The 24,600-nt window shown below is 48.1% G+C and overlaps 1 protein-coding gene across 1 annotated transcript in view; it reads right to left on the reverse strand.

Moving 5' to 3' along the window:
• Positions 1-18,215, reverse strand: part of CCDC14 (coiled-coil domain containing 14) — a 28,769-nt gene extending 10,554 nt beyond the window's left edge. The window contains exons 1-10 of the mRNA XM_082262467.1: positions 18,137-18,215; positions 16,218-16,273; positions 16,069-16,144; positions 15,811-15,883; positions 12,426-12,545; positions 11,234-11,395; positions 10,497-10,591; positions 8,106-8,601; positions 3,247-3,388; positions 1,030-1,103 (exon numbers count right to left, since the gene is read on the reverse strand). Coding sequence (XP_082118593.1) covers positions 1,030-1,103; positions 3,247-3,388; positions 8,106-8,601; positions 10,497-10,591; positions 11,234-11,395; positions 12,426-12,545; positions 15,811-15,883; positions 16,069-16,144; positions 16,218-16,273; positions 18,137-18,160 — 1,318 coding nt within the window. The 5' untranslated portion in view covers positions 18,161-18,215. The remainder of the gene's footprint in view (positions 1-1,029; positions 1,104-3,246; positions 3,389-8,105; positions 8,602-10,496; positions 10,592-11,233; positions 11,396-12,425; positions 12,546-15,810; positions 15,884-16,068; positions 16,145-16,217; positions 16,274-18,136) is intronic.
• Between the last annotated feature and the right edge of the window lie 6,385 nt (positions 18,216-24,600).

Raw genomic sequence — 24,600 nt, forward strand, 5'->3', positions numbered from 1 at the left:
ACTTACACAAAAGAATAAAAAGTCATTTTTTTTTCTGCAAGAATTATTGCTCCTGCTCTAACAATCGCAGTGATAGTGTCATGATGGAAAAAAAAAATGGGCTCTTTAAATCAGTTGCTAGGAAACGTTTGACGTCACTTCGGTCCTCCAAGGCCATAGAGTCTGAGTGGGGGCCATCTTGCCCTCACTCAACTTCCTGCCTGTGAGGAGAGCGGATCGGATCATTTTCCCCGCTACTGGCGGGTCTGGTAAGCGGGGGAAATGACCGGGAAGTGGCGGGAGGGGGTGGTCACCTCTCCCGCCGCTCATAAGGGTGATCCCGCGGCGAATCCTCTTCTGGGACCACCCTTATGTGAAAGAGGACCGGCAGCATAACGGGGTTATGGCAGCTATCTGCTGCCATAACCCCGGTATTTAATGTCCAACTACCAACGTAAAACTGCGGCGGGCAGTCCGGAAGTGGTTAATATGCACCAGGAAGAGCCCAAGCAGCCCATAGCAAGCGGCGGAGAAGAGGAGGAGCAGAGAACGCCAGGCAAGGGACCCTAGAAGAGGAGGTGCAGGGCTGCTCTGTGCAGTACTATTGCACAGAGCAGGAAAAGTATGAACCTGTTTTTTTTTTTAATTTTATTTTTTTATTCCTAAAATAAAAGGGTTTACAACCGCTTTAACATAACTCTCCCTCTCCACAGACGCATCTCCACCTTGTTTCGATGGTTGTGGCTTTGTTTACATCCAGTGCTGCAAATCTCCACTGTCCTGTGCGATAGAGTCCTATACATTTCTACAGGGTTCTCTCCCAATACTGGAGATGATCCCATAGAAGTCTGTGGGGTTGTAATGTGCAGATGTGGGCAGGACAGCGAGACTTACCGCGTTTAATGTAAAACAAATAGCTGATCCCTGGCCATCAGATGGAGGCAAGTATGCATCTATGGAGGGAGGGCGGGGTTAGGTCAGGGGGGGAAGGGTGCACTCTGTCTTCAAAACACATTGATAGGTTGCTCCTGAATTTGGGGAACGGCTCACCTTCACAGATCTGCTCGTCTGATCTCGCTGTTCTCTCCCGATCTCTCAGCTGCTGGTTCAGTATTCGCAGTCTCCTGGAAATGGTAAATATTAAATGTCATAATCAACAAACAGGAATGCACCAATATATGATCAGGTGAAAATGGGGTTTTTGGCGTTTTGCCGATAAAAAATAAAATAAAAATAATATGCAGATAATAGCATGCTGCCTCCCACTGACTTCAGTGCAAAAACGCCCCCTAGTGACTTCAATGCAAAAAACAGCCACATTTTTTAAATGAAAAAAGGTTTCTGAAAAAAAAAAAATCTATTTCGGTTTTCATCCAAAAAGCATCCTGAATTTTCTGTATCAGCACCGGGATTTTCATTATGGTGCAGCACTATTGACAGATATTTAATGCTGCTGGTAAAATAGTATTAGGACTCCTGCACGTGTCTATACCATGTGTTTATATGGCATTTATAAAGCCTCATAATTGCCTGCCATGAATATTACATTGGCACCACACAGTGCTGTTCACACAGGGGCCGTAGCGTTAAAAATGAAGCAGCATGTTGCTTTCATGGAGGTATCGAGGCTTGTCAGTCACTTCCATTGATTTCTGTAACTGTAAGTGGTGGAAGGAAGGAAGGAAGGAAGGAAGGAAGGAAGGAAGGAAGGAAGGAAGGAAGGAAAAGAAAGAAAGAAAAGAAAAGAAAAGAAAAGAAAAGAAAAGAAAAGAAAAGAAAAGAAAAGAAAAGAAAAGAAAAGAAAGAAAGAAAGAAAGAAAGAAAAGGAAGGAAGGAAGGAAGTCCTGTTCCCTTATAGCAGGTTAAACAGCACAGTACTTGTGCCCTGTTCCTCTCTAAACTGCAAAAAAACCTGGTTGATCCTGCCTGTTCCTCTGTCCCCCTGGGTGTGCTGACCATGGTAATCGTGGCTCCTGATCCCCAATTACCGTGGTTAGGTTACGTACGCTGCTCTCCTCCTCCCCCCCCCCCCCCCCCCCTCTGTCAGCTCCTGTGTGTCTGTGTGAGCCGTCTAGACCCGCCCCCCCCCTTCCCCCCGCTGCGATTAGTAGCAAAGTAAAACTTTAAAAAAATTTCACTGCCAGTCCCCCTTGAACATCACGGGATGTTTTATTGATTATATATACATAAATATTATATATATATATATATATATATATATATATATACATATATATATATATATATATATATATATATATATATATATATATATATATATATATATATATATATATACACACACACACACACACACACACCCTTCAAAAAAAAAAAAAAATGAAAGGAACACTTTGAAAACACATCAGATCTCAATGGGGAAAAAAATCTCATGCTGGATATCTATACTGGTATGGACTGGGTAATGTGTTAGGTCTATACTGGTATGGACTGGGAAATGTGTTAGGATCTATACTGGTATGGACTGGGTAATGTGATAGGATCTACACTGGTATGGACTGGGTAATGTGTTAGGATCTATACTGGTATGGACTGGGTAATGTGTTAGGATCTATACTGGTATGGACTGGGAAATGTGTTAGGATCTATACTGGTATGGACTGGGTAATGTGATAGGATCTACACTGGTATGGACTGGGTAATGTGTTAGGATCTATACTGGTATGGACTGGGTAATGTGTTAGGTTCTATACTGGTATGGACTGGGTAATGTGTTGGATGAATTCCTTCATCCTCCAGGAACTGGCTACATACTCTCACCACATGAGGCCGGGCATTGTTGTGCACCAGGAGGAACCCAGGACCCACTGCACCAGCGTAGGGTCTGACAATGGGTCCAAGGATTTCATCCCGATACCTAATGGCAGTCGGGGTGCCATTGTCTAGCCTGTAGAGGTCTGTGCGTCCCTCCATGGATTTGCCTCCCCAGACCATCACTGACCCACCACCCAACCGGTCATGCTGAACGATGTTACAGGCAGCATAACGTTCTCCACGGCTTCTCCAGACCCTTTCACGTCTGTCACATGCAGCAGAAACTGATTAACAACCCCCTCTGCTACTTAAATGACCTGATCAATATCCCAGGAGTTTAATTGACTTAATGCTATAGTCTGATTAAAAGGTGTTCCCTCAAATTTTTTTTGAGGTGTGTGTGTGTGTGTGTGTGTGTGTGTGTGTGGTGTGTACATACATATACACGTACACAGGAAAAACTCTGCATTTTGACATCCTACCGTCACTCACCTCCTCAGCTGGGTGTTCTCACTCCTCAGGGGCTGCAGGGCCAGAGCGATCTCTGCATGAACATTCGTACTCCCCACCACCGCCGGCAGAAGAGACACGTTGCGCTCCAGCTCTGTAACCAGACGCAGAGCCTCCCCATCATCTGCAAACATACGTCAGATCAATGTTGTAAGATACAGGCTATAGAAAGATCTTGGGAAACATTTGACTCTCACTTTAAGTTCCTGACGTTAATCTTAATGGGAAGGGACGGTGTATATTTTTTGATAACAAATGATTATAGTGTATGTAAACCCATTGCAACCTGGCCGTGTATTTGAACGAATGAGACTGTTTATAATCATATTGGAAAAATACATTTAAGTTGTTTTATTTGCGGTCATGTGATAATCCTGACCTTGCTCCACACTCTGAGGTTGGTACATGGAAACAGCAGGCAACCTGTGATGCTGCCTGTAGGCATCACTTCAGGAAGTTCCATTGCTGCTGTCAATTACCCTGCTAGACCCTCCCCCTGCAACCTGCTGAAAAGTGTCACATAGGGCAGCTAGCTAGGTACAAGGAGCCACTGTAAATCACCCTGAAAGCCAATGGAGATGGTCAGGTAAGGTAGATCACTAGGAAGAAGGAGCTGCTGCCATTCACTGTGCTGGAGCCGCTTCACAATATGGCTGGAGCCATCCCACAATTCAATGCAAAGTGAGATGGCTTCCAGTAGGAAAATAAGAGGAAGTGCATGACTTCCTCATGAGAAAAAAATAAAAGTGTGGCAATGTAGAATAGGTCGGAGGATCAGCTAAAATAACATTGTTACTTAGAATAAGGAAGTCCAGGGAAATGGCAGGATTACCCAGGCATCTATCAGCAATGCATATCGCAATAAAGGGGAGCGTTGGGGGCATAAGTAGAAATAATTTTAGAGAAAATGACAAAAAAAAAGTTTTAGGATTACTGACATATCAAATACTAGGCAGATATCTGAAACAATCAGTGTGGATATAAAATATATTCACACACACACTCTATTCTAACGGCAGCCATGGATCTCCCACCATGAAAAGGAAGAGTGAGACAACAGTCATTAGAACTGAGAAGGAAGAGCAGGATGCCTATCATTAATACTGAGAAGGAAGAGCGCGACAGCTACCATTACTACAGAGAAGGAAGAGCGGGATAGCTACCATTAGTACTGAGAAGGAAGAGCGGGACAACTACCATTACTACAGAGAGGAAGAGCGGGAGAGCTACCATTACTACAGAGAAGGAAGAGCGGGACAGCTACCATTACTACAGAGAAGGAAGAGCAGGACAGCTACCATTACTACAGAGAGGAAGAGCGGGAGAGCTACCATTACTACAGAGAGGAAGAGCGGGACAGCTACCATTACTACAGAGAAGGAAGAGCGGGACAGCTACCATTAGTACTGAGAAGGAAGAGCGGGATAGCTACCATTAGTACTGATAAGGAAGTGCGGGACAGCTACCATTACTACAGACAAGGAAGAGCGGGACAGCTACCATTATTACTGAGAAGGAAGAGCGGGACAGCTACCATTACTACAGAGAAGGAAGAGCAGGACAGCTACCATTAGTACTGAGAAGGAAGAGCAGGACAACTGTCATTAGAACTAAGAAGGAAGAGCAGGATGCCTATCATTAGTACTGAGAAGGAAGAGCGGGACAGCTACCATTACTACAGAGAGGAAGAGCGGGAGAGCTACCATTACTACAGAGAGGAAGAGCGGGACAGCTACCATTACTACAGAGAAGGAAGAGCGGGATAGCTACCATTAGTACTGAGAAGGAAGAGCGGGATAGCTACCATTAGTACTGAGAAGGAAGAGCGGGACAGCTACCATTAGTACTGATAAGGAAGTGCGGGACAGCTACCATTACTACAGACAAGGAAGAGCGGGACAGCTACCATTATTACTGAGAAGGAAGAGCGGGACAGCTACCATTACTACAGAGAAGGAAGAGCGGGACAGCTACCATTATTACTGAGAAGGAAGAGCGGGACAGCTACCATTACTACAGAGAAGGAAGAGCAGGACAGCTACCATTAGTACTGAGAAGGAAGAGCGGGACAACTGTCATTAGAACTAAGAAGGAAGAGCAGGATGCCTATCATTAGTACTGAGAAGGAAGAGCGGGATAGCTACCATTACTACAGAGAGGAAGAGCGGGAGAGCTACCATTACTACAGAGAGGAAGAGCGGGACAGCTACCATTACTACAGAGAAGGAAGAGCGGGATAGCTACCATTAGTACTGAGAAGGAAGAGCGGGATAGCTACCATTAGTACTGAGAAGGAAGAGCGGGACAGCTACCATTAGTACTGATAAGGAAGTGCGGGACAGCTACCATTACTACAGACAAGGAAGAGCGGGACAGCTACCATTATTACTGAGAAGGAAGAGCGGGACAGCTACCATTACTACAGAGAAGGAAGAGCGGGACAGCTACCATTATTACTGAGAAGGAAGAGCGGGACAGCTACCATTACTACAGAGAAGGAAGAGCAGGACAGCTACCATTAGTACTGAGAAGGAAGAGCGGGACAACTGTCATTAGAACTAAGAAGGAAGAGCAGGATGCCTATCATTAGTACTGAGAAGGAAGAGCGGGATAGCTACCATTACTACAGAGAGGAAGAGCGGGAGAGCTACCATTACTACAGAGAGGAAGAGCGGGACAGCTACCATTACTACAGAGAAGGAAGAGCGGGATAGCTACCATTAGTACTGAGAAGGAAGAGCGGGACAGCTACCATTAGTACTGATAAGGAAGAGCGGGATAGCTACCATTAGTACTGAGAAGGAAGAGCGGGACAGCTACCATTAGTACTGATAAGGAAGTGCGGGACAGCTACCATTACTACAGACAAGGAAGAGCGGGACAGCTACCATTATTACTGAGAAGGAAGAGCGGGACAGCTACCATTACTACAGAGAAGGAAGAGCAGTACAGCTACCATTACTACAGAGAAGGAAGAGCGGGACAGCTACCATTATTACTGAGAAGGAAGAGCGGGACAGCTACCATTACTACAGAGAAGGAAGAGCAGGACAGCTACCATTAGTACTGAGAAGGAATAGCGGGACAACTGTCATTAGAACTAAGAAGGAAGAGCAGGACAGCTACCATTAGTACTGAGAAGGAATAGCGGGACAACTGTCATTAGAACTAAGAAGGAAGAGCAGGATGCCTATCATTAGTACTGAGAAAGAAGAGCGGAATGAATATCAGTACTTAGAAGGAAGAGTGGGACAACTGGCATTAGTATCGAGAAAGGAGAGCAGGATGTCTATCATTAGGATAGATATCCTACACTTCCTTCTCAGTACTAATGATAGACATCTTGCTCTCCTTTCTCGGTACTAATGATAGTCATCCCGCTCTTCCTTCTCATTACTCAGGATAGATATCCTGCTCTTCCTTCTCAGTACTGAGTAATGAGAAGGAAGAGCGGGATGACTGTCATTAGTAGTGAGAAGGAAGAGCAGAACGCCTAACATTAGTACTGAGAAGGAAGAGCAGGACACCCAACATTAGTACTGAGAAGGAAGAGGGAGACAACTATCATTAGTACTAAGAAGGAAAAGCGAGACGACTATCATTAGTACTGAGAAGGAAAAGCGAGACGACTATCATTAGTACTGAGAAGGAAAAGCGGGACGACTATCATTAGTACTGAGAAGGAAGAGCGAGACGACTATCATTAGTACTGAGAAGGAAGAGCGAGACGACTATCATTAGTACTGAGAAGGAAGAGTGGGACGACCATCATTAGTACCGAAAAGGAAGACCGGGACAACCTTCATTAGTACTGAGAAGGAAGAGTGGGACAACCATCATTAGTACTGAGAAGGAAGAGTGGGACAGCCATCATTAGTACTGAGAAGGAAGAGTGGGACAGCCATCATTAGTACTGAGAAGGAAGAGTGGGACAGCCATCATTAGTACTGAGAAGGAAGAGTAGGGCGACTATCATTAGTACTGAGAAGGAAGAGTAGGGCGACTATCATTAGTACTGAGAAGGAAGAGTAGGGCGACTATCATTAGTACTGAGAAGGAAGAGTAGGGCGACTATCATTAGTACTGAGAAGGAAGAGTAGGGCGACTATCATTAGTACTGAGAAGGAAGAGTAGGGCGACTATCATTAGTACTGAGAAGGAAGAGTAGGGCGACTATCATTAGTACTGAGAAGGAAGAGTAGGGCGACTATCATTAGTACTGAGAAGGAAGAGTAGGGCGACTATCATTAGTACTGAGAAGGAAGAGCGGGACGACTATCATTAGTACTGAGAAGGAAGAGCGAGACGACTATCATTAGTACTGAGAAGGAAGAGTGGGACGACTATGATTAGTAGAGAAGGAAGAGCGGGATGACCATCATTAGCAGAGAAGAAAGAGTGGGACGACTATCATTAGTACTGAGAAGGAAGAGTAGGGCGACTATCATTAGTACTGAGAAGGAAGAGCGAGACGACTATCATTAGTACTGAGAAGGAAGAGCGAGACGACTATCATTAGTACTGAGAAGGACGAGCGGGACAGCCATCATTAGTACTGAGAAGGAAGAGTGGGACGGCTATCATTAGTAGAGAAGGAAGAGCGAGACGACTATCATTAGTACTGAGAAGGACGAGCGGGACAGCCATCATTAGTACTGAGAAGGAAGAGTGGGACGGCTATCATTAGTAGAGAAGGAAGAGCGAGACGACTATCATTAGTACTGAGAAGGACGAGCGGGACAGCCATCATTAGTACTGAGAAGGAAGAGTGGGACGGCTATCATTAGTACTGAGAAGGAAGAGTGGGACAGCCATCATTAGTACAGAGAAGTGATTGATACCTTGATCGGCCACTAGAGCCTTTATCTCTCCCAGAAGATATTGAACTGTTCTGATCTTCCGTTGGGTTTTTTCGGGGCTGCTCTTTTTCTGGCTGCTGAAGCTCGTCTGACAACTGATGTCTCTTGCCATTGCCTTATCCATCCTGACCTCCTCCTCCTCATCACTGGACATCTCCTCAGTCTCGGTCAGAAGTCTCTCTTTTTGAGGCTCGGATGTGTTTGTTGCTTCCTGACTGCACAACTGTGCCAAATGTGCGGCCACGTACTGCAGGAGATCCGAGTCCCGTATCGGATTCATAGAATTACTGGACTGCAATAATATATCAGCTTGGCGGGTTGGCTGATAGGAGGACGCGTTGGACGTTTGCTGCACAGGTGCTTGTACATTACAGGCTGCGGGCGGCACAGAATGTGTCAGGGGTGCCAAATTAACTGATGGAAAGTGAGCTGTTCCCCCTAGTGGCAGAGACTGGTAATACACTCCATGGCCGGCATCCTACAAACCAAACAGAAGCATCATCAATCCTCCAGCATGCAGAAGATTCAATTCACTAAGAGGGAGATGATAGTTACAGTGTATGTAATCCATAACAATCAGCCTCTCTTATATGCTCTGAAAAATATATAAATTGAAAGCATATTGTTCCCCTCCATAGATCCATGTATGTGAGCGGTAGGACCCCCCCTCCTCCATAGATCCATGTATGCGAGCGATAGGATCACCCCCTCCTGCATAGATCCATATTTGTCAGTGGTGTGATCACCCCCTCCTCCATAGATCCGTGCATGTGAGTGGTGTGACCACCCCCTCCTCCATAGATCCGTGCATGTGAGTGGTGTGATCACCCCCTCCTCCATAGATCCGTGCATGTGAGTGGTGTGACCACCCCCCTCCTCCATAGATCCGTGTATGTGAGTGGTGTGACCACCCCCCTCCTCCATAGATCCGTGTATGTGAGTGGTGTGACTACCCCCCTCCTCCATAGATCCATATTCGTTAGTGGTGTGACCAACCCCCTCCTCCATAGATCTATGTATGCAAGTGATGTGAGCACCCCCTCCTCCATAGATCCGGGTATGCGAGTGGTGGGATCACCCCCTTCTCCATAGACCAATGCATGTAAGCGGTAGGATGACTCCCTCCTCCATAGATCCATCTGTATCAGTGGAGTGATCACCCCCTCCTCCATAGATCCGTGTATGTGAGTGGTAGGATCCCCCCTCCTACATGGATCCACATATGTGAACGGTAGGATCACCCCCTCCTCCACAGATCTGTGTATGCGAGTGGTAGAATAGCCCCCTTCTCCATAGATCCATATATGTCAGTGGTGTGATCACCTCCTCCTCCATAGATCCATGTATGTGAGCGGTAGGATGCCCCTTCCTCCATAAATCCATATCTGTGAGCGGTAGGATGCCCCCTCCTCCATAGATACATGTATGCGAGTGGAAGGATCCCCCCCTCCATAGATCCATGTATAAGAGTGGTAGGATCCCCCCTCCTCCATAGATCTGTGTATGCGAGTGGTAGGATCAGCCCCTCCTCCATAGATCTGTGTATGTGAGCGGTAGGATCCCCCCTCCCCCATAGATCCATATATGTGAGCGGTAGGATGCCCCCCTCCTCCATATATCCATGTATGTGAGTGGTAGGATCCCCCCTCCTCCATAGATCCATGTATGTGAGCGGTAGGATCCCCCCTCCTCCATATATCCATGCATGTGAGTGGTAGGATCCCCCCTCCTCCATAGATCCATGTATGTGAGCGGTAGGATCCCCCCCTCCTCCATATATCCATGTATGTGAGTGGTAGGATCCCCCCTCCTCCATAGATACATGTATGTGAGTGATAGGATCCCCCCTCCTCCATAGATCCATGTATGTGAGCGGTAGGATCCCCCCCTCCTCCATATATCCATGTATGTGAGTGGTAGGATCCCCCCTCCTCCATAGATACATGTATGTGAGCGGTAGGATCCCCCCTCCTCCATATATCCATGCATGTGAGTGGTAGGATCCCCCCTCCTCCATATATCCATGTATGTGAGTGGTAGGATCCCCCCCTCCTCCATATATCCATGTATGTGAGCGGTAGGATCCCCCCTCCTCCATATATCCATGCATGCGAGTGGTAGGATCCCCCGTCCTCCATAGATCCATGTATGCGAGTGGTAGGATTCCCCCCTCCTCCATAGATCCATGTATGTGAACGGTAGGATCCCCCCTCCTCCATAGATCCATGTATGTGAGCGGTAGGATCCCCCCTCCTCCATAGATCCATGTATGTGAGCGGTAGGATCCCCCCTCCTCCATAGATCCATGTATGTGAGCGGTAGGATTCCCCCCTCCTCCATAGATCCGTGTAGGTTCACCCTGACATTTCTCACCGGAGGGTTTACTGGCTGTTGAGGTGACAGGGTCGGGGTCAGGGTCGGGGTCGATGTTGGCAGGCGGTAGTTGAACAATACAGCGGATTCAGGAGCTGTGAATGAAATGTTCCTCATTATTAATAATCATCTCATCATTCAGATTTACAAAGAAATGGTTACAAACATATAAATAGAAATTCCCCAACAAGTCACATGACCAGAAATTCCCCAACAAGTCACATGACCAGAAATTCCCCAACAAGTCACATGACCAGAAACCGTAACAGACACCCAACCTGACTGTCATTCATTGGATATCAGTTCTTTCAATCAGGGAGGCTCAGCATCACATGTGGGCGTTACCTATGCAAATGCAGCCTGTCTAGGAACGCCCACTCCTCCACACTGACCATCAAAGCATTTTCATATAAAACAGATGGAGCCGACAAAAGGTTTCAATTAGACAAAGCCAGCCTACAGGCATGCCGATCATGTGATCTCTTTATGTTACAAAGTGCTCTGGGAAACCTTTGTCATATAATAAGACCTCATTTACACAGTAGGTATCTGCTGTTAGGGATGGGCGTCCAATCCTGTTTGCTCATCTGTCTCCGATCGCAGGTGACCGCTGGTTGGGCGGAGACATGAGATCAGTGACGATGCCTCTCAGCCTGTCATTTGCACTAAAAACTTGTTCATATAAAAATATCCGCGAATGTAAACAATAAATAAGGAGAGCGACGCGGTTATCATACCTGGAGCTGACGCATTGCAGGCGGCTCTGTTCAGAAGCTGCATCTGTGTCTGTATGTGGTCACAGCTGGCGGCAGGCAGTGCTGGAGAGGAGGCGGTCACAGGGGGTCCCTCCCCCTTCACGCTATTACACCCCCCTGAGGGTGCCAACTTCCTGACAATAACTGTAAAAAGGGAAAATAAGACGAATTGTAATATCAACAGCATGATGAACATAAATCACAAACTCCAAAGACTAAGGAGGGCCATGCAGAGCAGGACCCCCCCCCCCCCCCCAACTGTCCTCTACCATTACATCATAGGCTGAGCTCAGTGATTGGTCCCCACAGACCAGGAACTCCCCTCCACTGTCCTCTCCTATGGTCTCATAGAATGAGTCCAGTGACTGGACACCACAGACCAGGAACTCCCCTCTGCCATGACATCATACAGCACAGAGCAGGACCCCCCCAGTCCTCTGCCATGACATCATAGGATGAGTCCAGTGACTGGACACCACAGACCAGGAACTCCCCTCTGACATGACATCATACAGCACAGGCCAAGAGCTCCCCTCCACCATCCACTGACATGACATCATAGGATGAGCTCAGTGATTGGACATCACAGACCAGGAACCTCCCTCCACTGCCCTCTACAATTACATCATAGGACAGAGATCCTCAAACTACGGCCCTCCAGCTGTTGTGGAACTACACATCCCACGAGGCATTGTAAAACTGATATTCACAGACATGACGGGAATTGTAGTTCCTGAACAACTGGAGGGTCATAGTTTGAAGACCCCCTGTCATAGGATGAGCTCAGTGATTGGACATCACAGACCAGCAACTCCCCTCCACCACCCTCAGCAATGTAATCATAGGAGGAGCTCAGTAACTGGACAACAAAGATCCGGCACTCCTCTCCACCTTCCTCATAGCTCCCAACTGTCCCTGATTTGGAACAAAGTCCCTCTGTCCCCCTGTCCCCCTCATTGTCCCTTGTGTTGGTCTATGTTGGTGTCCTATGCCTACATACTTTTGCCAATAGGTGTCCTTTGTTCCCATCTCAAAAAGTTGGGAGGTGTGATGACATCATTGGATGAGCTCAGTGACTGGACAGCAGAGACCTGGGACTCCTCCCCCACCCTCCTCAGCCATGGCATGATAGGATGAGCTCAGTGATTGGACAGTACAAACTTCACCCACTTACCTTTCTCTCTGTGCACATGTGATGCGGTAGACGGCTTCTTCGCTGCGTTCTTCTTCACTTTTACCGAGGATTTATAATGGGCTCTTGGGAAGGTCACTTTGGGCGGTTTTGTTGCCTTGTCTGCATTTAGGATAACAGAGATATAAAGACTGAAAACCTCCATACTATAGGAGCAGGACTGAAAACCTCAATACTATGGGAGCAGGACTGATAACCTCCATACTATGGGAGCAGGACTGATAACCTCAATACTATAGGAGCAGGACTGATAACCTCAATACTATAGGAGCAGGACTGATAACCTCAATACTATGGGAGCAGGACTGATAACCTCAATACTATATATAGGAGCAGGACTGATAACCTCAATACTATATATAGGAGCAGGACTGATAACCTCAATACTATATATAGGAGCAGGACTGATAACCTCAATACTATATATAGGAGCAGGACTGATAACCTCAATACTATAGGAGCAGGACTGAAAACCTCAATACTATAGGAGCAGGACTGAGAACCTCAGTACTATAGGAGCAGGACTGATAACCTCAATACTATAGGAGCAGGACTGATAACCTCAATACTATAGGAGCAGGACTGATAACCTCCATACTATAGGAGCAGGACTGATAACCTACATACTATAGGAGCAGGACTGAGAACCTCAATACTATGGGAGCAGGACTGATAACCTCAATACTATATATAGGAGCAGGACTGATAACCTCAATACTATAGGAGCAGGACTGATAACCTCAATACTATAGGAGCAGGACTGATAACCTCAATACTATGGGAGCAGGACTGATAACCTCAATACTATATATAGGAGCAGGACTGATAACCTCAATACTATAGGAGCAGGACTGAAAACCTCAATACTATAGGAGCAGGACTGATAACCTCAATACTATAGGAGCAGGACTGAGAACCTCAATACTATAGGAGCAGGACTGAAAACCTCCATACTATAGGAGCAGGACTGATAACCTCAATACTATAGGAGCAGGACTGATAACCTCCATACTATAGGAGCAGGACTGATAACCTCAATACTATAGGAGCAGGACTGATAACCTCCATACTATAGGAGCAGGACTGAGAACCTCAATACTATAGGAGCAGGACTGATAACCTTAATACTATAGGAGCAGGACTGATAACCTCAATACTATAGGAGCAGGACTGATAACCTCAATACTATAGGAGCAGGACTGATAACCTCCATACTATAGGAGCAGGACTGAGAACCTCAATACTATAGGAGCAGGACTGATAACCTTAATACTATAGGAGCAGGACTGATAACCTCAATACTATAGGAGCAGGACTGATAACCTCAATACTATATATAGGAGCAGGACTGATAACCTCAATACTATAGGAGCAGGACTGAAAACCTCAATACTATAGGAGCAGGACTGATAACCTCAATACTATAGGAGCAGGACTGAGAACCTCAATACTATAGGAGCAGGACTGAAAACCTCCATACTATAGGAGCAGGACTGATAACCTCAATACTATAGGAGCAGGACTGATAACCTCCATACTATAGGAGCAGGACTGATAACCTCAATACTATAGGAGCAGGACTGATAACCTCCATACTATAGGAGCAGGACTGAGAACCTCAATACTATAGGAGCAGGACTGATAACCTTAATACTATAGGAGCAGGACTGATAACCTCAATACTATAGGAGCAGGACTGATAACCTCAATACTATAGGAGCAGGACTGATAACCTCCATACTATAGGAGCAGGACTGAGAACCTCAATACTATAGGAGCAGGACTGATAACCTTAATACTATAGGAGCAGGACTGATAACCTCAATACTATAGGAGCAGGACTGATAACCTCAATACTATATATAGGAGCAGGACTGATAACCTCCATACTATAGGAGCAGGACTGATAACCTCACTTCTATAGGAGCAGGACTGAGAACCTCAATACTATAGGAGCAGGACTGATAACCTCAATACTATAGGAGCAGGACTGATAACCTCCATACTATAGGAGCAGGACTGAGAACCTCAATACTATAGGAGCAGGACTGATAACCTTAATACTATAGGAGCAGGACTGATAACCTCAATACTATAGGAGCAGGACTGATAACCTCAATACTATAGGAGCAGGACTGATAACCTCCATACTATAGGAGCAGGACTGAGAACCTCAATACTATAGGAGCAGGACTGATAACCTTAATACTATAGGAGCAGGACTGATAACCTCAATACTATAGGAGCAGGACTGATAACCTCAATACTATATATAGGAGCAGGACTGATAACCTCAATACTATAGGAGCAGGACTGAAAACCTCAATACTATAGGAGCAGGACTGATAACCTCAATACTATAGGAGCAGGACTGAGAACCTCAATACTATAGGAGCAGGACTGAAAACCTCCATACTATAGGAGCAGGACTGATAACCTCAATACTATAGGAGCAGGACTGATAACCTCCATACTATAGGAGCAGGACTGATAACCTCAATACTATAGGAGCAGGACTGATAACCTCCATACTATAGGAGCAGGACTGAGAACCTCAATACTATAGGAGCAGGACTGATAACCTTAATACTATAGGAGCAGGACTGATAACCTCAATACTATAGGAGCAGGACTGATAACCTCAATACTATAGGAGCAGGACTGATAACCTCCATACTATAGGAGCAGGACTGAGAACCTCAATACTATAGGAGCAGGACTGATAACCTTAATACTATAGGAGCAGGACTGATAACCTCAATACTATAGGAGCAGGACTGATAACCTCAATACTATATATAGGAGCAGGACTGATAACCTCCATACTATAGGAGCAGGACTGATAACCTCACTTCTATAGGAGCAGGACTGAGAACCTCAATACTATAGGAGCAGGACTGATAACCTCAGCTACCAAACCCTGCAGCTGTGCCTCTATCAGTTTGTTCACTGAATATTTTACCTGGAGTTCTCTGTAATGGACTGGAGGCAGAGTACAGAGAGCTCCTCACAGGTGCACTGGGAATGTTCTTCCTGTATTTTATTGTCCTCTCCCTCCTCACTGTCATCAATCACACAGAAAGTGGGCGTGTCTGGGAACCCCTCACCCACATCACAAGTCAGGGTTCCCAGGATAAAGGAAGTGGGAGGAAACAAATCATTCATAGCAACACCCACATTGAGCAGTTTGGTTTTGCTCTCTCTGAATATCTAGGGGGAGGGGCCCCTGGGGAGATTTATTATGCTGATTAGAAAGTTCAGCTCTAAATTCTCCAATCTCCTGGGAGGGGGCGGTACAATCTGACTGTTCAACCTCTTAAAGAAAAAACATGACATGAGGAGGTGTGTGTGTGGGAGGAGTCCGTACCTCGTGCCTCACAATGAAGGATGTCTTGTAATAAAGCCGCACATCGATCCAATCCTTTATTGATGACTAAAACCTGCAATGAGAGAATAACTGTGCGTCAGACCGACCAGAAATCTGCACCGACTATCGTCCAATCAGAAGAGAGAAACCCATTCTTCATAAATCAAACCGTCCAATGAGAGCTCTGATCATACACACTGATATCCAATGAGAGCTCTCTGACCCAGTCACATGATCAGTATTATTATTATCACTGACCTGGTCCTCGGAGTCGGTGGAGCACAGGGAATATCCGGAGTCGGCGGAGGTGGTGGAGATCTTCCTGGTGGCGGTCCTGCGGAGAGGAGACAGATGAGTGATGGGCTGTGGGGGAGGGGGTGGAGATCCCATGGAGGGCGGATACCTACCTCTTCTTACTGCTCAGGGGCCGAACCGGAACCGAAATCCTCCCAGAAGAGACGACCTGAAACATCACATGACAGAGCTCATCCAATCTGATCAATGTCACCCCCCCCCCCAATACCATCCTCCCCCACCCTGATCAACGTCACAGCTCCCCCAATACCATCCTCCCCCCACCCTGATCAACGTCACAGCCCCCTCCCCCCAATACCATCCTCCCCCACCCTGATCAACGTCACCTCCCCCAATACCATCCTCCCCCCACCCTGATCAACGTCACCCCCCCCTCCCCCCAATACCATCCTCCCCCACCCTGATCAACGTCACCTCCCCCAATACCATCCTCCCCCCACCCTGATCAACGTCACAGCTCCCCCCCCATACCATCCTCCCCCCACCCTGATCAACGTCACCTCCCCCAATACCATCCTCCCCCCACCCTGATCAACGTCACCCCCCCCAATACCATCCCCCCCCCACCCTGATCAACGTCACCTCCCCCAATACCATCCTCCCCCCACCCTGATCAACGTCACAGCTCCCCCCCCATACCATCCTCCCCCCACCCTGATCAACGTCACCTCCCCCAATACCATCCTCCCCCCACCCTGATCAACGTCACCTCCCCCAATACCATCCTCCCCCCACCCTGATCAACGTCACCTCCCCCAATACCATCCTCCCCCCACCCTGATCAACGTCACCTCCCCCAATACCATCCTCCCCCCACCCTGATCAACGTCACAGCCCCCTCCCCCCAATACCATCCTCCCCCACCCTGATCAACGTCACCTCCCCCAATACCATCCTCCCCCCACCCTGATCAACGTCACAGCCCCCTCCCCCCAATACCATCCTCCCCCCACCCTGATCAACGTCACCTCCCCCAATACCATCCTCCCCCACCCTGATCAACGTCACCTCCCCCAATACCATCCTCCCCCCACCCTTATCAACGTCACAGCCCCCTCCCCCCAATACCATCCTCCCCCCACCCTGATCAACGTCACATTAGCCTCCCCTCCTCAGTCGTAAATCTTAGTGCCCTACAACCCCTCCCCCACCATTCCTCCCCCCAATGTCACCCTGTCCCCCTCCCCCTTGTCTCCCCCAGATGTCACCCTGTCCCATTTGTCTCCCTCTCCCCCCCTCAAATATGTCAGCCTGTCCCCCCCAGATGTCACCCTGTCCCCTCTCCTAGTCCCCCCCCAGATGTCACCCTGTCCCCTCTCCTAGTCCCCCCCCCCAGATGTCACCCTGTCCCCTCTCCTAGTCCCCCCCCCCAGATGTCACCCTGTCCCCTCTCCTAGTCCCCCCCCCAGATGTCACCCTGTCCCCTCTCCTAGTCCCCCCCCCCCCAGATGTCACCCTGTCCCCTCTCCTAGTCCCCCCCCCAGATGTCACCCTGTCCCCTCTCCTAGTCCCCCCCCCCCCCAGATGTCACCCTGTCCCCTCTCCTAGTCCCCCCCCCCAGATGTCACCCTGTCCCCTCTCCTAGTCCCCCCCCCAGATGTCACCCTGTCCCCTCTCCTAGTCCCCCCCCCCCCCAGATGTCACCCTGTCCCCTCTCCTAGTCCCCCCCCCCCCAGATGTCACCCTGTCCCCTCTCCTAGTCCCCCCCCCCCAGATGTCACCCTGTCCCCTCTCCTAGTCCCCCCCCCCAGATGTCACCCTGTCCCCTCTCCTAGTCCCCCCCCCAGATGTCACCCTGTCCCCTCTCCTAGTCCCCCAAAGATGTCACCCTATCCCCCTTCTCTCCCCCAGATGTCCCCCTCCCGCCCCCAAATATGTCAGCCTGTCCCCCTTCCCTGTGGTCTCCCCCAGATGTCACTTTGTGTCTCTCCCCCCAGCTCTCACCTTCCCTCCCCCCATGTCACCCTGTCCCCCCCCAGATGTCACTCTGTGTCTCTCCCCCAGCTCTCACCTTTCCTCCCCCCGCTCTCGCCATCCTCTTCCCTCTTCTCTCCTCACTTGTCTCTGCCGCCCGGAAGTGTCTCCATGGAAACCAGCAACCGCCGGAAAGTGCCAAGCGCCTTTGGGAGGCGGGAAAGAAGTTGACCCCGCCCTCTCAATCTATTGCGATCCACTATCCCCGCCCACTCTTCTTAAAACCACCGAGCGACTCCTCCCACACTCCGTCCTTCGCCTCCCTCCCTTCGCGTTGATCCCGCCCACTGCCTGTTACTGGAATAACTTGCTCCTCCCCTAGCCGCCCCCTCCCTGTCCTATTAGCGAGAGACCACACCCCCTCCCTGTCCTATTACCGAGAGACCACACCCCCTCCCTGTCCTCTTACATAGAGACCACACCCCCTCCCTGTCCTATTACCGAGAGACCACACCCCTCCCTGTCCTATTACCGAGAGACCACACCTCCTCCCTGTCCTATTACAGAGAGACCACACCCCTCCCTGTCCTATTACCGAGAGACCACACCCCCTCCCTGTCCTATTACCGAGAGACCACACCCCCTCCCTGTCCTATTACCGAGAGACCACACCCCCTCCCTGTCCTATTACCGAGAGACCACACCCCCTCCCTGTCCTATTACCGAGAGACCACACCCCCTCCCTGTCCTATTACCACACACAGTAAAAGATTTAAAGGGCAACAATGAAATAAAATGCAGAATTCCTTCACCCTTTCCCTCCCAGAACTGTTCTTGTGTTTTTTTTTTCACACGTATAAAAAATTATTTTAGGTGTAAAGATTACTTAACCCCCCCAAACTTTATATTGTTTCTGAAAGCAGAGACCCTGAGAATAAAATAAAAATTGATTCCAGTTTTTTATGTCACATGAAATGCAAACATCACTAAAAATGAAGTTATGGCACAAAAACGCAACAAATTACCCAATTTTTTTGGTAAAATATAAAAAATGTGGTTACACCGAGTGAATAGATACCCAACATGTCAAACCTTAAAATTGCACCCATAAAACAGCAACAACCTCCGGTCCCCTAAACTCTCCATAGGTAAGGCTTTAACCACTTACCCAACCTGAAGATTTACCCCCCCCCCCCTTCATGACCAGGCCATTTTTTTGCGATTCGGCACTGCGTGACTTTAACGGACAATTGCGCGGTCGTGCGACGCTGTACCCAAACTAAATTGACGTCCTTTTTCCCCCACAAACAGAGCTTTCTTTTGGTGGTATTTGATCACCTGTGCGATTTTTATTTTTTGCGCTATAAACAAAAAAAGAGCGACAATTTTGAATAAAAAACAATATTTTCCACATTCTGCTATATATAACATCCCCAAAAAAAAAAAAATGTAAAAATCAAAATTTTTTAACATTTTTGGCTAATTTGTTTTCTGCTACATATTTTTGGTAAAAAAAAAAAAATCGTAATAAGCGTATTTTGATTGTTTTGCGCAAAAGTTATCGCGTCTACTAACTAAGGGAAAGATTTATGTCATTTTTATTGTTTTTTTTTTTATTTTTTACTAGTAATGGAGGCGATCTGCGATTTTTAGCGGGACTGCGACATTGCGGCGGACAGATCGGACCCCTAACTGACATTTTTGACACTTCTGGGGTTACCAGTGACATTACTACAGTAATCAGTGCTATAAATATGCACTGTTACTGTAATAATGACACTGGCAGGGAAGGGGTTAATACTGTTGGTGATCAAGGGGTTAAATGTAAGCCTAGGGGAGTGATTCTAACTGTGGGGGGTGTGGCTTGTGAAATGATCATAGAGACATGTGATCCTATATAGAAGGATCACAGGCGCTCTGTGATCATTCCAGGGAGAAGAACGGTCAGCTGTGTTTACAACAGCCGACCGTCCTTCTCTCTCAGCGTGGAGCGATCGTGGGTGTCAGGCGACAATCGGAGCCGCCTGACACACGCACTGGCTTCCCGGCTGACGAGCGGGGGCGGGAGCGCGCTCACCCCCTAGCCTCCCCAGAGTGAGCGCCGTACATGTACAGCGATTTGCCTGTAGGAGCCAGCCTGCCGCAGTACATCTGCGGTGGCTGGTCGGAAAGCGGTTAACTGACAATTGCGCCGTCGTGCGGCGCTGTACCCAAATAAAATTGATGTCCTTTTTTTTCCACAAATAGAGATTTCTTTTGGTGGTATTTGACTGGATTATTTCCTCTATCTAGCAGGGGTACAAACTGGAATTTCGGGAGTTCCCGCATCCTCGGTTTGTAAAGTCAAACATAACTACAGATCCTCTAAAAAAGAAGATCTCTCTTTCTTGCTCTGGGTCATTTAAGGTCCGAAAGAGTGATTACAGAGGTTCCGGAGGACGAAACATTCAGGGTTTTTTACTCAAACCTTTTCATAGTGCCCAACCCAAATGGAGACGTTAGACCTATTCTGGATCTCAAAGCTCTGAATCAGTTTCTAAACATTCGTACTTTCCGAATCGAGTCAGTTCGCTCAGTCATGACCTCCCTGCAGTTAGAGGAATTTCTAGCATCCATAGACATCAAGGATGCATACCTTCACGTTCCTATCTTCCAGGCCCATCAAAGGTTTTTACGCTTTGCAGTAGGAAACCGTCATTTTCAGTTTGTGGCTCTGTCCTTCGGGTTGGTCACTGCTCCAAGAGTGTTCACAAAGATCCTGGCTCCAGTATTGGCTGCTCTAAGGTCTCAAGGGATATCAGTGATAGGATATCTAGACCATCAATTACTTATAGACAGTGGCGGCTGGTACACAAATTTTTTGGGGGGCGCAAACAGAAAAATTTAATAGGCATGGCTTTGCGGCAAAAAATGCTGTAAAAAATTGCGTGACTTTGAGGTCGCAAAAGCGTGAAAGGGGCCTTCAGTAATTAAGGTATAGTGTGCCCCCTTTCAATGCAGAGAGACCAACGTGCCCCCTTCAAAACAGTGACCAGCGTACATGCCCCCTTCAATGCAGTGACCAGCGTACATGCCCATTTCAATGTAGTGACCAGTGTACATGCCCCCTTCAATGTAGTGACCAGCATACATGCCCCCTTCAATGCAGTGACCAGCGTACATGCCCCCCTTCAATGTAGTGACCAGCGTACATGCCCCCTTCAATGTAGTGACCAGCGTACATGCCCCCTTCAATGTAGTGACCAGCATACATGCCCCCCTTCAATGTAGTGACCAGCGTACATGCCCCTTTCAATGCAGAGACCAGCGTACGTGCGTGCCCCCTTCAATGTAGTGACCAGCATACATGCCCCCCTTCAATGTATTGACCAGCGTACATGCCCCTTTCAATGCAGAGACCAGCGTGCGTGTGTGCCCCCTTCAATGCAGTGTTCCGCCCCCCCCAGACCAGTGCACTTACCTGGAGCCCTGGAGAAGTCCCGGCATTGGCTACTCCACGAGTTCTCCCGCTCCCGCCTCCTCCTCAGCCAATGGCATGTGGTTTGCCTTGCGGCCAATCAGGAAGCTTGTATCGGACGCGCTCCCTGATTGGCCAGGAGGAGGATCCATGTGACAATAGCGAATTTTCATTCGCTATTGTCACACAATGGGTGGGCTCGGGACGCACTGCTCTGCACCCCGGGTCCACCCTTTACATCGCCCTATTAAAGCCTCTGGCTCTAATCAGGTGATGCCAAAAAAAAAAAAAGCCCCATTGAACTCCATGCGTCCGGCGCCCCTGCATGTAGATTAGGGGGCCGGACGCATGGAGGGGCGGCTCCCCTGCGCCCCCAACTAACCGGCCCCACTGCTTATAGATCGATCGGCTTTGGCTCTAAGCGGAAATGTTTTCAAGACAGTTCAGTTCTTAGAATGTCTGGGTTGGATTCTGAACTTGGCAAAGTCAGCATTACAGCCGGTCCAGAGTCTGGAATATCTAGGTTTCCTTGTGGACACAATACAGGCAAAGGTAACAAGAAGTAGGTGGATCTCATCCTATCCTGGGCAGAGAAATTTATTCCATGTTTATCAGCAGTTTTCATTCCAGGAATAGAAAATTGGCAGGCAGACTTTGAGTCGTTAATAGATGTTTCCGGGGGAATGGTCCTTACACACCCTGAGATCTTTGTATTGATCTGCCAATGCTGGGGGATCCCAGATGCAGATCTTTTGGCATCCAAGTTCAACAACAAGTTGAAGACATTTGTGTGCAGCACCAGGGATCCGCTCACAGTCGGAGTAGAGGCCTTGGCGACTCAGTGGGAGGAGTTTTCCCTGATCTATGCCTTTCCTGCGGTGCAGCTGATGCCGCGTTATCACGTACCTGATCCGAGGCCGAGGTGCTCCCCTTGCGGCTGAGTGCGGCACACCCCTGAAGTTGAGACAGAAGATGTAGCGCCCACAGAAGCACTGGTTGCCAGCAGGGTCCTGGGAGTAGACTAGTGGTCTCCAGAAGGGTGCTGGACTGGAATCCTCAGGAAGTCCTCAGGAAGACTGGTAAACTGGAGCAACCAGGCAGCAGATGTAAGGACCAGCAGAGGGTCAAACACAGAGGAACAGTCCATGGGTTCAGGCAGGTAGCAGCAAAAGGAGCTTAGCCAAGGTCATAACAGGAAGGCAGGGAGTAGGCAGAAGCAAGTCCGATAGGTAAGCCAAGATATGGTATTGGTGGGCAGGCACTTAGGTAGCAAGTCCATGGGCCAAGCTGGGGTCAATTGCAGGAGAGCCAAACTGGAGCAGAGAAGGTCAGACGAAGCCAAGGGTCAAAGCCAGGAGAGGAGATCAGACAGGTCAGGAACAAGCCGGGTCAAAACTGGAAATCCAAGAAGATAGCAAATGCTCAGGACAAAGGGAGAGCTGAAGACAATCCAGCAATTTGATTGGCTAAGCAGAGTCCTTATATAGGCCAGTAATTGCGTGAGTCTATGCGTGCGCCATTGCATATGCGCGTTTGCGAATGCAACCCACTGCAACCCGGCGCTCGCCTATTCGCCAATCTTCTGCCAGTGCGCATGCGCGTGGGCAAGCGCCTAATGTGCCCATCACAGGTACTGGTGGAGTTGCCAGTCACACCACGACTATTTGTCTGACACGCGTCTTCTATGCATAATCCAGGTAGAGGGGAAACCAGTAATCCTGGTGGCTCCAGCATGGCCAAGGAGGTTTTGGGTATGCACAAATTCTAAAATTGGCAGTGGCAAGGCCTTGGGTTTTTCCACTACGTCCAGACCTGTTCTCTCAAGGTTCGATATTCCACCCTGCTTTACTGTTTCTAAATTTGACGGCTTGGCGATTGAAGCCTTGATTTTGAAAGCGCGGGGTATATCTGGCCCTGCAGTCTCTACCCTGATAAATGCTAGAAAGCCAGTCTCTAGAGGCATTTATTACAGAGTCTGGAAGTCTTATATTTCCTGGTGTGAGGCCAGGAAATGGCATACCCGCAAACATATCATCGGGGAGAATTCTAGCCTTCTTACACGTAGGGTTAGATATAAAATTAGTCTTAGGCACTATTAAGGGTCAAATTTCAGCCTTATCGTTTTTTTTCAGTGACCGGTCCCTTCACATTCCTTAGTCCAAACCTTCGTTCAAGGGGTGTTATGTATGCTTCCACCAGTGAAGTCACCATTGTGTCCTTGGGATCTAAATTTGGTGCTGGCAGTTTCACAAAAACAGCCTTTTGAGCCCATATGGAATATCCTTCTGGTTCTGTTGACCAGAAAATTGGTCTTTTTGGTTGCAGTAACTTCAGCCAGAAGAGTATAAGAATTAGCAGCTCTTTCTTGTAAAGAGCCATTCTAGATATTGCATCAAGATATGGTGACTCTACGTCCACACCCAGGGTTTTTGCTCACGGTGGTGTCCGCTTTTTATTTGAATCAGGACATTATACTGCCTTCCTTTTTTCCAAATCCTCAAACAGCAGAGGAAAAGTTATTGCATTCTTTTGATGTAGTACAGTGCATTCGAGATTTATTTGAAAAGGTCAGCTCAGGTCCGTGAGACCGATTTTGTGTTTGTGCTGCCGGAAGCGCCCAGGAAAGGGCAGGCAGCATGTAAATCTACAATTTCTCAATGGATTCGCCAGGTTATTATCCAGGCGTATGGTTAAAAAGGGAAGTTTCCACCTTTTCCGATAAAGGCACACTCTACCAGAAGAGTAGGTGCCTCTTGGGCAGTTCACCATCAAGCTTATATGGCTCAGATTTGCAGAGCTGTGACTTGGTTATCGGTGCACACAGTGGCATAGCATGGAGGGGCAGGGGGGCCGTGGCCCCGGAAGCAACATCTGAGGGGGCGCATCCCGTACCAGTGTCAATTCGTCCTCATCCTTATTATTTATGCTGCGTGTGTCACTCTCTGCACTTCCGACGCCATGTTCAGGCAGGGGCCCTGTGATTGGATGAACAGAGTTATGTGCGGCGGCAGGGCTGGCCTATCTGAGATCGTGGGCGGTGCATGCTTGCTCCTGGAGTCCCACCTTTGCTGTCTGAGCCACCGTCTTCCCCTCCTCCGCTCCAG

The sequence above is a fragment of the Pelophylax lessonae genome (assembly GCF_965119305.1).
Source record: "Pelophylax lessonae genome assembly, chromosome: 6".
NCBI classification, from domain to species: domain Eukaryota; kingdom Metazoa; phylum Chordata; class Amphibia; order Anura; family Ranidae; genus Pelophylax; species Pelophylax lessonae.